The sequence below is a fragment of the Vulpes vulpes genome, chromosome 3, assembly GCF_048418805.1.
Source record: "Vulpes vulpes isolate BD-2025 chromosome 3, VulVul3, whole genome shotgun sequence".
NCBI classification, from domain to species: Eukaryota; Metazoa; Chordata; class Mammalia; order Carnivora; family Canidae; genus Vulpes; species Vulpes vulpes.
The window spans coordinates 11,985,908-12,000,274 of NC_132782.1; the positions used below are offsets into that span (position 1 = coordinate 11,985,908).

The window sequence follows — 14,367 nt, forward strand, 5'->3', positions numbered from 1 at the left end:
ACTCCACATCCAGAGCTACAATTTCTTTGGTTTGAAAAAGAACTAGTATTGGACAGTTTCATATATACTAGATACTATTTTTGCAAAATTTTCTATTTTTAAGTATATTAAGTTACCTTATGTTTAAATATACTTTTTATATTACTTGCAATGTGCTAAAATTTTTTTTGTTTTTTAAAAAAGATACACTGATCCTTATGAAATAATTAAAATAGAACATAGAAAAAAATGATGATTGCAAAATAACAAGATCTGTATAGAATTATTTTGTTAATATATTTCAGACTATTGAATTTACTTTGTTGCATACCTGAAAGTAATGTGACATTGCATGCTAATTATACTGCAATAAAAATAATTAAAATAAAGTGTTAATAATCTGATAATTAAAAAACTCAACTTATAACAATAATAAAATCATTTTTTCATTAAAATTTTAGACATGAATAAGCATAGTAGAGAAAAGCAAAGCTCATGGTTTCAAAAGGGTTTGATTATATTTAGATTCAAAATGTAGTGTGAAAAATTATGAGGAGTTGAAATACAACTTTTTTTTTTTTGAAATATAACTTCTAATGAAACCTCAATGTCGGAAATTTTTTCTTTTGTAATGATGAAGCTATTCTACTTTTGAGGTTTTTCTCAATTGACCATTTCATAGTAACGTCATTAAGCTTTTCAAATAGCTCTGGCTTTGCCTTTATTCAGAATTCAGGAAATATAACATGCATGACTCTGAGCTCTAGAAATACTTTCCACAATAAACCTGTGTGGTCTTGCTGAATTATTATCTATTATCTTTTGGAGATAAAACTTGCCTATGAAATTGTGATATTTTGGACACACTTTCCTGCAGCTGAAATTACAGTATATTGATAGCATGAAATATTTTGTTTAAGAAATCTCGAAGGCAGCCACCTGGTTTGTGGTAGATGAAATATTATTAATTTTTATTGGACATGTAACTTCTGGGAAGGGCTGTTTGACCTATTATGGGCTTGCTGCAAATGGAGTCTACATCTTGGGAAATTCCTGCAGCTGCACCAAGCAGAGTTTTTCCCTACACTCGGTACACTTCACTGCCTCTAAAGGATAATAATCTCTGTAATCTACTCTTTAAACTCACCCTTTAAAACTTTGAGTAGATCAAAGAGAATTTTTTTAAAATGACAGTAGCTCCTACCATCATCACTGTTTACTGAGAGCCTTCAATCCCGTGTGTACTAATATCTTTTTACACAAGATTCAAGAGCCAGGTAATTCACTCACTGGCACACAACCAATCGGTCATAGGACTGGGATGTGAACGTGTGTCTGTCTGACTCACAATATAAGGGATTTAAGCAACATACCCTATTTCACCACTTTCTCTACAAACTGCTGTGTTCTCTGTTTTTTATCCTAGATAACCTCCCCACCCCCTGTGCTAAACCAGTACTAAGCCAGTGTTTACTACAACACTATCATTCAGTGAATTAGTTTAGCGTCTATTAAGTAGCATATCCTGTCAACTCAGCATACTGGTCAGAGATTCACTGTTCTAGAATGAATACAGATAAGACAAATTACTGTGAATATGAGGCAAAGATAGGGAGGATACTTACATCAACAATTAAGAAGTCTAGCCAACACCAGGCATTGGTGAAATATGTTTGATAGCCATATGCCACCCATTTTAGAAGCATTTCCAGAATGAAAATGTAAGTGAAAACCTTGTCAGCATATTCCAACATTGTCTTAATTGTCTTTCGCTGATCAATATATATGTCTTCAAATGCCTGTAAAGAAAAGTTATATATTTTAAGCTTTCTGAAACTATTATACAGTCTAAGCTATTTTTCTGATCATATATTTTTTCCCCAGATTTTATATGTATACATATGACATTCCATTGGACTAGGAGGGCAGAGGGGTAGTAAACATTGCTGTTTTTAAGATTTTTTTCCTCTCAAAGATCTTTTAATGAACCAGGGGAAAGTTAAACTCTCCATTGATATTATAGCCAGAAGAAAGAGGTAAAAGCATAATTCTCATTAATTTGACTTGTTTAGGAAACAGTTCTTGATGTTATATCCAGATGGTGCTACCCCAACTTGAAGTTATTTATTTCTTTTGTTTCATTTCTTTTGCTTCCTCCTGTTGATTTTTTGCCATAATAGGAAGATTGAAGAAATAAAAAGTGAAGGTTTATGTTTTTCATAAAGCAGAAATTGTAATCGATTATCACATTGCCCAATTTTATTACAGAGTGGGGCTCATTTGTCTCCTTCTCTCCCCTTCATTTTGTTGAGTTTAGATTTCTCAGCAGAGCTATGCTATGACAATGATGAGAGGATGAAAATACTTTTCATTTAGATTGTGATATTGTTCTTCTAATACAAACTTTTCTTTATACTTAACATCTGAGTCTCACATTTGTTTCAGGGGCAGATTATCTCTTGTATAAAGAGGCATGCAGAGAAAATTTATGTCATTAGAAAATATGCAGGACAATAAAGACTTATGTTCCAATTATAAATCTGTTATAAACTTAAGTGATTGTGTATCAATCAGACAAGCTCATTTTATCTCTCATTTATCTACCCTATGGCTTAAGTATTCTATTTGTGTCAGTGTTTTTCTAAAATGTTACCTATGTTATGCTTTATATTTTTATAAGTGATTTTCATATAAATATAAGTTAATTTGCTATAAAAGCCATCTTCATATAAAGAAAAAGTGATCTTTAAATGAATCACTTAGGCATGCTGCCCAATATTTTTTGTTACCAATATTCATTGTTTCCTGAGTAGCATAAAAATAGTGGACACAATTTAAAAGGGACAGAGAAGTGGTCCCTAAGGACTTATTGGCTGTCCATAAACAAATGATAATACCATTCAGACACAATATTCGTCAGAACTCAGAAGTCCATCACAGGACTTCTATTAACTACATTGAGTTGCCATGCTTACTTTCTTGTTAAAATATGAGTAATTGAATATTTGTATTCTTTGGGGTTATAATGAATAAGCTGGAGGGACAAATTTTCATAGGTTACTTACAAGTAAGCAAAATTTAAGAGTTTATTAGAAATTGTAATGTATACATAGTAGAAATAAATCCAGAAGTATGTAGTTAAAACATTAAATCTATAATCCGGAAGATGGGATGTGGGGGTAGGTAATGAAAAATGTGTTGGAGACAGGTAGAAGAGTGGGTGGGTGGACAGGTGCTAAGTGGGTAGATGGATGGATGGAGGGATTGTTGGATACAGAGATGTACATATATTTAAGGAAGGAGTCTTAAGTAGAGATAAATGAGGTTTATCAAACAGAGGTTATGGCTGATACCATGAAAATGAAAATGGATGTAGGATGAGGGCTTGGGAAAGAATGCATTGGGTACTAAAACAGTGCAATAGACAGAATTAAAAAGTCATCAGTATTATATTATCTTAAACTTAATATTGTACCACTTTTACTTAATATTCACTTACCAGTGCACCACTGCTAAGGAGAATCATGAAAACAATGAAGGTCTCAAACCAGTTATGTTCAACTATTCGGAAACATGTTCTTCTCAGGTTCCACCATTGTTTTCCTCTCCCTTCTTCCACACTGATTTGACAACATTTAAATCTTTGTACACAGCCTGCAAGTATAATGTTCAAAGAGGAGTAGATGAAGTAACTTCTGTTGCCTCAGTAATATTCTTTAGCATGTCCCTGATTGATCTTTTTACTACAATTATCATCTCCATCTTGCTAGGGTAACTCTCTAAGCTGGAGTAGTAAAAGCACATTTATTAGCTGTGTGAGGTTGTGAAAATTATTCAGCCTCCCTAAACAGTTTCCTGGTTTTTCTGCCCGGGTCATATTGTCCAAGAAAGAACTTTGAAAAGTACAAACAAATGTAAAGTAGCTTTGCCTTGTCCTGTGTCATCCTATTGCACTCTGTTGAAGTGACACTAGTAGAGGAGTTCAAAACGAATATTAGTGATAAATAGAAAACTTCCCTTTTGAAGAGATTATAGAATAATAATGTAGATATCCCCCAACTGGGTTTGTTACTGTTTTATTTTTTGGGGTGTTTCTAGAAGAGCTCACATAATTTTCAAAATTAATTTAGTCCACTAAGATGTGATTGGTTGGCCCTGCTTAGATTTCTCATTGCTTTCCTTATACTGCTTTTACTCACTCAAACATAAGAATTAAATCCACAGATATCTGTGACTACCTTTGCAAACACCATGGAGGATACAAATACATTTTTTTTAAGGCAAAAAGAAAAAAAGTATGGGACCTGGACCTTGCCACCAAGAACCTTACATTCTTGCTTTCGAGAAAAGATATAAACCCAGGAAACCTACCTCAAGGCAAAAACAAAAACAAAACAAACCCAAAAAACAAAAAGAAAAGAGAAAAAAGAAAAAGTCATGTATGCTAGAAGAAAAGGGAGGAAGGGAAGGAAGGAAGAGAGGGAAGAAAAAAGACAGTAAAGATACATACAATAGTTCAAAACAGAAAGAGAAGAGTTATCATAAAGTAATAAACAAAAAGTTATCAGCTGAATTAAATGGGTATATTTGTTAATAGCTGTTGAGAAGAATAGTAAGCTCTTTTCCACCATGGTCAGATGAAAGTAGGTTTGAGGACTTTGAATGATGTGTGGAATTTCTATTAGGAAATAGAGAAAGACAATATATATCAGGCCTGGAAGAAGAGGTCACTAAACAGAGAATATGCAAATATATTCATATCTTCAAAACTCAAATTTCCAAGTAAATGACACCATGGGAAATGCTAGTCATGGAGAAAACAAGGCTCTTAAAACTATTGTCCATATTGTACCAGCCTCAACTAGATACTATTTATGTATCGGGAATGGGGCTGTGCTTATTTCTCACTTCATCTACTAAGCCTTGGAAAATGATGGTTTTTGTTTAAAAATACAGTTTAGCATTTACAAGTCATTTAACCTTAGTAGTCAGAAAGTTATTTTTTTTTTATGTTTTTTTTTTAATTTTTTTTTTAATTTATGATAGTCACACAGAGAGAGAGAGAGAGAGACAGGCAGAGACACAGGCAGAGGGAGAAGCAGGCTCCATGCACCGGGAGCCCGATGTGGGATTCGATCCCGGGTCTCCAGGATCGCGCCCTGAGCCAAAGGCAGGCGCCAAACTGCTGCGCCACCCAGGGATCCCCAGAAAGTTATTTTTAAGGCAAATTCTGTATATGAGAATTTTGACTAGTGTTTAATTTAATTTACAATTCTTTTATTTAACAATTCTTGTGAGATCACCATTTCATTTCTAAAAAATATAAATTACTAGTTCTGATTACATTAAAATATTTATCTCCACGTTCATGATCTTTTACACATAATGGGCAGATTTAACCAAAAATAACAATAGATTTAAAAACAGCATATTGGAGGTAATTGAAATAGGTCTACTAAGGGTTCTATTCTATTATGAATGGTCCATCTAGGGTGATCAACAGTTAAAAAAAAACCTGCACTCTATAAATGGAAGATTAACGTGAGGGTCACTGCCTTTACCTTCAGTGAAACAGGCCTCAGGTTCAAGGGTTTCCTCCGGTTCCACTATAGGCTCTTCTTCTGCAGGTGCACCAATGTCTACAGTGCTGCCTTCAGAGGAGCTACTGCTTTCATTGAGTTTCTGTGCATGAGGTGGACATAAAAAGTCAGTCACTTTAATTTCAGTAACGAATAGTCTAGAAAGAAAGGATTAGTACTATGAATTGATTTTTTGGATTCTCCTTGAAGTGAAGAGATTTTAAGTTTAGAGCAAAGGACAGGTTGAATAAGAAAAGGAAATAAGAAAATTGTCTATTGTCTCTTTGCCATTATTCACAATGTTAGTATGAAATCAAATTGTTATGAAGTTACAGATGGCCATCAGGAACATGTACTAAGCAAACCACTTAGAGAAGGCCCAGAGAGAAGGTGAGGGGGGAGGAAAATTAATTGTTCTCATTTTGTAGATAAGGGAACTAAGGCCTAGACAGGTTAAGAATTTGTCTTACATCATATAACTAGTAAATGAGCAAAGCAAGATTTGAGAGAATTACTCCTGAGCCCATCTCCATACTCTGTCTTCTGTGCAATCACACTGTTTCTGAGGGTACTGACACACTTATAATTTTCCCATCAATTTAAAACTGAAAATAATTCATTGAAAAAAATGGCAAGATTAGCCTAACAGGTGAAGAGAATCTACAATTTGAAGTGAAAAACAAAAAACAAAAACACTTATACACACCACAAGCTAATTATGCCATTTTATATAATACAAATATTCAGTATCTTCATGGAAATTATTTCATCAGCTACAGCAAGCCAGCTCTTTGGTAGCTGTAGACATGAGTTCCATTTAATTCCTGTTTACAGTAATTTTGCCAAACTAATTATATACTCGTTATAAAGCAAATGTCACAATAATAAGTTAAGCACAAGCAGTAATAAAACCCTTTGTAATACAGTATTACTTCAACTCACAGGGACATTTTGGTTGTTTTTGTTTGTTTTGAGTTTTTATTTACATTTTAGTGAGTTAGTATCTAGGGTATTAGTGGTTTCAGGAGTAGAATTCAGTGATTCATCATTTACATGGAACACCCGGTTACAGGGAAATTTTTTAAAGTAATATTGAAAAGTCTTTAAAATTTGGACAAATCCACCTTTTGCATATCACAGTTCTTCACATATGGTGCCAAATATCAGCCTCCATATCAAACTTCATACCCATTAGTAAATGCCATTATTAGTCATCTAGATTTCAAATTTCCAATCAGCAACTGTATTAAGGTAAAAAGATGTGAATCTAAAATGATATGAAATTAATTTTTATCAAATGTCTCCTCATTGCCTCCCTGAATATCCTCCTCTGATGTGTCTTGCCTGGATGATGATAAAATAAATTGCTAGCTTTTTTTTTTTTAATGCACAGAGTTACTCCAGGTCTAACTAGTTCAGATTTTCTATAGGTAAGAGTGCTATTGCCAATATATCAAACTTTATTCTTAAGAATATTCTTTAAAATAGGCTATTCTTAAAAAAAATAAAAAAATAGGCTATTCTTGTTTTACAACCCAATTTTGTAATATGTTACCAGTTACTAGGTATAGACAAGTGATCCTATACATGCTTACAAATTAATTTGCAAACACTTCTCAAGCAATATAAGTTTATTCTACAGTCAGCCTGAAATACTGTAAGAAAGTAGAAGCATGCCTAATGTTACTCAAACTCAAATGCTCTCAAAGTCATGACTTTTTTTTTCTATCCTAACCTACTCCTTTAACCATGTTTGAGGCTGGTTGTTTGCAATATCATTCTTCGAGCAAATAGACTCAAACTCTCCTTTATTCTTAATGCTTTTCTAATATTGACCGTAATTGAAAGTCAAATTTGTTAAATTTTACCTTTGTAATAACCCTTCTCTCAGTCTCATCTTCCAAATTCCTGTGGGCTTTTTGTTCATTCTTGTCACTTCTTTGGAGAGTTATACTTAATAATTATTGCCCTCATTCTAGCCTCACCTAATTCTGGAACTTTGTGGGCCACAAAGCCTATTCTGCGCTAGATGCCCGATAAATACTTGGTGAATGGATACCTCTGTTTTATATATTCTTGCCAGATGAAGCTTTTTGTCTCCAACGTAGCACTCCAACCAAATTTCCCAAATCTGTCCTTCACAGAAGTTGTGCTTTAGCCAAGGTGAACTTCCTATAGTTCTCTGGCTGTTGCTCAGAGTGGTTATTTTTGCCCATTATCATGTCAGAATAATAATCGCTGCCTCATCTAAACCCCCTTCACCACTTTATCTGCACAATCTTTTGGGCACATATTGCTTTATCTAACCTACCTCTATTCTAATTGACTTACCACATTAATAATGGTTGGCATTTTCTCTGTGAGACACAATGACCGATGTGCTCAGTGTGCTAAAGTTGATCAGGTAATTGGCTACACTGTCACACCTGTGCATTGCTGCTTTCACCAGGTGAGCTGTTTGCTTATCAAGAATAAGTTATATTTGTTTTCAAATCATTGCACCACTTTAAATTATTGGAATTATGTAATTTACTCTTACATAATTTGATAAAACGAATGAAAAGAAAGTTAGTCTTGTTTTGTCCATAAAAACTAAGTTGAAATCATTGTATAAATTTAATAAAAGTAAATCCCCCACACGTATACAGACACACATAAAAAAACTTGTTATAAAATCAGGCATGAATTACGAAAAAAAAAGAAAAAGAAAAAGAAAAGGAGGGGAATGGGGACATGCATTTCTGGAAGGATGCTAAATTCAGGTTTTATAAGGTTCTTAAAATCTCTATCCTTTTTGAAAACAACCTAAACTGGAAATCACAGTTGCAATTATAGGTATGGCTCAGGCCAAAGAGATGGTGCAGAACTGCCAACAATGGAACACCTGTTAGAACAAGAGGCCTCGGGACGCCTGGGTAGTTCAGCAGTCAAGAGTTTGCCTTCGGCCCAGTGTGTGATCCCAGAGTCCCGGGATCGAGTCCCACGTCGGGCTCCCTGCATGGAGCCTGCTTCTCCCTCTGCCTGTGCCTCTGCCTCTCTGTGTCTCTCACGAATAAATAAATAAAATCTTAAAAAAAAAAAAAAAGAACAAGAGGCCTCAAGCAACATTTGATGTAGGTACCTATCATTTTTCAAAATGAGGCAGTTGATAATGTCTGGGATCTAGGAGAAATTTGCACACCTCTCAGGAGTGGGACACGATTACAAATTAGATTTTAAAAGTTACTCTCCATATTTGGCTTAAATAACTTCCAAAATCAACATATTGCAAAGAAAGCCTGGTAAGCCATATCGCAGCAGGGTAGACCCTGATTCTCATACTAGTCAGGGAAACTTGCCCCAACTTTCAAGTCAGGACAACATCAGATACAGTGATAAGTGAACGTTAGCAAGATCAAACTACAGACAGGTGGGTGCAGGCCAGTTAGTCTACTCTAGATTAACTACCCTAACCACACCAGAGTGATAGGCAGCGCTTCGTGCATCTGCCTTAGTAGAGAGGGCGAGTGCCCCCTGCCCTGACCGGTGGAGCTCCCGAGTGAGCCTTCTGGACCAGATGCCCTGTGACAGACTGTCTGGTTAAATCCCCTCATTTTACAGAGTTGATGCTAGCTATGCTTTTGCTCAGAGGTCCCAAGTGACATTTAGTGATATTTATGTGCGACTTTAACTTCTGTCACAGTGTCCCTATAGATGAGGGGCAATTCACATCCTGTCTGTGCCAGGGCTTCTCCAATGAAACCCAGTTCTGGACTGGGTAGTCATCTAGCTTTTTATATCCAAATCTAATTTTTCATTTGTTTTTCAAAAATGCTTCAAATAAAAACAAAATGGAGCAGGGGACAGAGAAGGGGAAGGGACCCTGGATTCTTCAATTCTTTGCTCTGCTGTGGGGCACCCAGCCTGAGAAGACAGCACAAGCCCCAGAGACTATGCCAGGCAGCCTTTCCTTCCTCCTGGGCAACTGTTCTTGGAATGGTAAAATCAGAATCATTATATAAATATAATGTTTAGAAAAACCTAACCAACACATTTTGAATTTTAAAATTTTGGCTTTCTTAATATTTAAGTATTATCTAAAATGAAAAAAAATTAAATTTTGTTCATTTCTGTTTAAAAAACAAAACAAAAAACTACCATAACCAGAAAGAAATGTCACCGCTTTTTCCAGGAGTTTACACGTGATGTAAACAAATGAGTATTAGTGTGGGAGAGAAAAGAAAAACAAACAAAATAAGACAGATGCAGAAATGACTGAGCTGAAGTGTGCCCAGGCCATTCATGGGCGGCAACAAGGATTTTTATAAATTATTCTCAAGTTTTTTACTAGAAGCTTATAAGGATTGAAATTAAAATTGACCCTAGGGAACTTCACATTCAGGTTTGAAAAGTGGACCTAGATGGTACAATTGGCAAATCTGACCTGGCAAACATAAACAGTTAATAGGTCAATAAGCTAGGGTTCAAAACTTCTAACTTTAAAACTCTTTTTTAATTGAACTTGTTGCTTCTGCACATATTTCATTACCACATACCACTGTATCAATTATTCATAGTTGTTTTATGTGTTTGCATGCATGCAGAAAATATGCATGAACTGTTATCATGTTGTAAGGTTATCCACAGATGAAGTAGGCAGATTTAGGCTAGTTTACAGTCAAGCCACATCTGTCACTCTCAGCATTTCTCAACTGATTATTCCAAGAGTTTTTAAAAGCCTATGGCCTCCAGTTGAACCTTTCTTCAATCCATCTGCCACCAAAAGCTGGTGTGATGTTTTAACACAAATCACCTTCCTACTAAAATCTACAAAGACTCTCCATCATTTCTCTGGCATTTAAATACTTTTTTAGGATTCATTATCTGTGAGTCACTGACAACCCCATCTTTCACCCTCTCCTGGCCCCAGCCATCACAGTGGAAAGAAAACCATTAATAATTATGGGAAGAAATCTGCCCTGGTTCAACCTCTCGCTTTCTGTATGGTTTTGTCCACATAATTATTTGGGCTAGTCTCTTATATGTAAAATGAAGGGATGATCTCCCATGTTCCCATGTTCTTGTTGTAATGTTCTACAACTCACAGTCTTTTAGGATTTGAAATGATATAAGAGAGATACTGATATTGAAAATGATAAGAAACCAATGTAGGGACAAACCTGAACCCAGGAAGAGATAAGGCAATAAGAGCTCAGGTGGGTATGATTGCTGGAAAAATCCCATGATTTTTAGAAAAATCCCATGATCTATATCTAGAAAAATCTATATCTAGAAAAATCTATATCTAGAAAAATCCCATGATCATCTTTGGCCAATGATGGGACAAGCAAGAGTAATAGCTACTCCTACCTTGGAAACAGAGAAACCACTCACATATAACTGGGCTTTTAAGTTAATTTCTCTACTAGCTCTATGTGCAATATTCAATTAATCACTAAACATTTGTTTGAGGATGCTATATTCTGAAATTTGTGTTAAGTCTCTGTCTCATAGAAACCCTTTATCAGCATAATGCATTATTTATCTGGTTTTTTTCCTATTCCTTCACTGCCTTTTTTTTTTTTTTTTTCTTTAGTGGCCAAAGTGAAAAGTACAAAGTACTTTATGGTTAATTTAATTTATTAAAATTAAGGTTAACAATTCTTAAGCTTCATTTCAATTATGTTTTTTCTTCTGTCAATTGTCCCTGACTTTTGCCCCTTTCTCTACTGGAGTGTTGTGTTCTTCTTCTTTTTTAAAAATGTTTTATTTATTTATTCATAACACACAGATAGGGGGCAGAGGGAGAAGCAGGCTCCCTGGAGAGCCCAATGCGGACTCAATCCCAGGACCCCAGGATCATGACCTGAGTCAAAGGCAGATGCTCAACCACTGAACCACCCAGGTGCCCCTGTTTAGTTCTTACCAAACTGCAATTGCATTTTATAAACAGAAAGTCATTTGAGTTTCCTTAATATATAATATTTGCCAAATGTTAGTTCTCTACTGCTGTGTATCAAATTGCACAAATTTAGCAGCTTAAAACAATACCAATTTATTATTCGGAGTTTCTGTAGGTCAGAAGTCTGGCACTACATAGTCACATTCTGTACTAGGGTCTCACTGGGATGAAGTTAGGGTGTTGGCTGGGAATGCAGTTCTCATCCAAAGCTCAGGATCCACCAACTTTACTGGCTATGAGTAAAGTTCATTTCTTTTCTAAGAATCACCTGCTATCTTAATATCATCTATCATCTACCATGTTGATAATTCATTAATTTCTCTACTTATAGTCTCTTCATTTTGTTTAATTTCCAATTTATCAAACTAAGTATTTTTATCATGTTCTTTCATTAATTCTTTTTTTTAAAGATTTTATTTATTTATTTGAGAGAAAGACAGCATGAGGTGGAGAGCTGAGGATGGAACCCCATGTGGGGCTCAGACCAGGGTTGGGCATGGGGCTTCCTTGCAGGACCCTGAGGTCATGACAGCAGCAGAAGTCAGAAGCTTAACTGACTGAGCCACCTAGGTGCCCCTCATTCTTTCTTGATCATTCTTGTCAATATTAAGACTCTCAATGACTGCTTGGTCCTATTCCACAGATTCTGACAGAAAATGTTATTTTCTAAATAGCTATTTATATATTTTATTTGGCCCTTAATCCAATATTTGTTTAGGAGGGGATTTCTTAATTTTCAAATGGCTAGAATTTTTTTCTGTCATCTTACTATTAACTTCTAGTTTAACTGTATTGTGATTAGATAATAACCCAATAACTCTTTTACTACAAATTTATTGAGTTTTACTTAGCTGTCTAGTATATTTTTAATTTATGTAAATATATACATAAATAAGAATTCTCTACATGTATACATTTTAAGATGTATAATTCATGACATTTACTTTTATTACTTATATTATCAAGTGATCAATGTCCCTATTTAATTTTTCTTTGTTTTATCACATTCTAAAAGAATGTAAATGTAAAACGCTCACAACCATTTTTATATATTTTTATCAATATAGTCTTATATTTTTCATTGTTAAAAATCAAAGATGATGTGTCTCTGAGTTCTTTCTTTCATTGAAGTAATAATACAATTACTCAAAGAGGGAAGGAAAAAGTTTTAGATGTGTGGCAAGAATACATCTCTAATAAAATACTTAAAAAATTGGATAACGGCCAAACTAGAACATTCTCAAACAAGTACTTTTACTTATTTAAAAACCAATAAGGCCAATTAGTTTTTCCTTTTTTGTTTTTAAATTCAAATTTAATCTTATTTTGAAATTCACCATCCAAATAATAAAGCATCTTGTTCTCAATTTTTGAGAGCAATAGACTATTTTAAAAATCCAATTTTCATGTTTATTAAGCCATTAATCAAATTTTAATTTACCAATGAGCTAGTTCATTTGCAAATATGTGTATGTTCACACATGACTCTCTAAATTTTACCCTGACCTATAGTGTATTTTTGGCAGGCTGACTTAATAAGTGAGCTGAAAGAGTGCAGGGACCACAGCATATCTAAAGCATCCACTTTGCCTGTACACCAGGGCATTCAATAACCACTTAATAACTACACACTGCTGGTAAGAGCATTTTTCCTTCTCAGTGGATTTATGCAACATTTCTTGCTTTTTAAAAATGTTCTCTACTATAGCAAATGATTTTGACCTTGAGGGCGAAGCAAAACAAAGCACAGCAAATAAAATACTCCACGATATTTTTTAAGAGTAAATGATTAAATGGTTTTTCTTGTTCTCTGACTTGATTAGGATGTTTACGCTTTTATTTTAGACTTGGTTTGTTACAGGAAGCTTACTTATAGGGTTTAATAGGAGTTCAATTTATAATAAGTGGTAAGTGTATTAAAATATAAACTTGGCATTTAGGGTCAAGAGGATACAGAATACATGTGTTTGTATATATGTATATATATATATTTTATTTTTGAAGAAGTACTTATTTTTAAAGATTTATTTATTCATTTTAGAGAGAAAGAGAGGCAGTATGAGTGGGGGGAGGGGCAGAGGGTGAGAAAAAATCTGAAGCAGATTCTGAGCTGAGCGGAGAGCCTGACACAGAACTCGATCTCAGAGCTCTGAAATCAAGACTTAAGCGAAATCAAGAGTTAGATGCTTAAATAACTGAGCCATCCAGGCACCCCAAAAACACTTATTTTTAAAGCTAGGCATGTATTATTTTAAAAGTGGGCTTTTTATATATATATATATATATATATATATATATATATATATATATATACACACAAATATATATATATACACAAATACATATGTACATATATATCATCTTAAATCATACATAAATGAGATGCTGTACATCAAAAATATTAGTATTAATATTTCATTGTGTACACTATGCATTAGTAAATATTTTTGTGTACACTAGCATATTAAAAATTTAAATGACCCCTATTAAAGACTCTCAACAAAGCGACAATATAATATCAAATAAAAATACACTGTATAGAAATTTAACATTTCTATAGAGCAGCTGGAAAAGTCAAATATTAACTCATTAATTCCCACATCATCCCTATTACCCAGATGACTTCTAGCTGTGGGTTGAAAGGGAAGTTTCAGTGCATTATTCATATTTACTAAATATTAACTTGTTCTTATCAATTGTGAAATCCAGTATTAGTCAAACACTTCATCAAGGTAGAAGGGAAGGTGGAGGAAAGGAATATAGCTCTAATATATTCTGAATTCTGCTTTAAAATACGTCAAATATGAATTTTGTATTGAGTATTAGATATAAAAGAACATAAATAGAATATCTAATCATATATTGGAC

The 14,367-nt window shown here is 34.2% G+C and overlaps 1 protein-coding gene across 15 annotated transcripts in view; it reads right to left on the reverse strand.

Moving 5' to 3' along the window:
• The window catches only part of LOC112916444 (sodium channel protein type 1 subunit alpha), a 140,936-nt gene that overhangs the window by 22,167 nt on the left and 104,402 nt on the right, over positions 1–14,367 (reverse strand). For all 15 annotated transcript variants that reach the window (XM_072751830.1, XM_072751838.1, XM_072751834.1 and 12 more), the window contains 3 exons: positions 5,541–5,661; positions 3,479–3,633; positions 1,605–1,778 (listed from right to left, as the gene is read on the reverse strand). In XM_072751830.1, the coding sequence (XP_072607931.1) occupies positions 1,605–1,778; positions 3,479–3,633; positions 5,541–5,661 (450 nt within the window). The remainder of the gene's footprint in view (positions 1–1,604; positions 1,779–3,478; positions 3,634–5,540; positions 5,662–14,367) is intronic.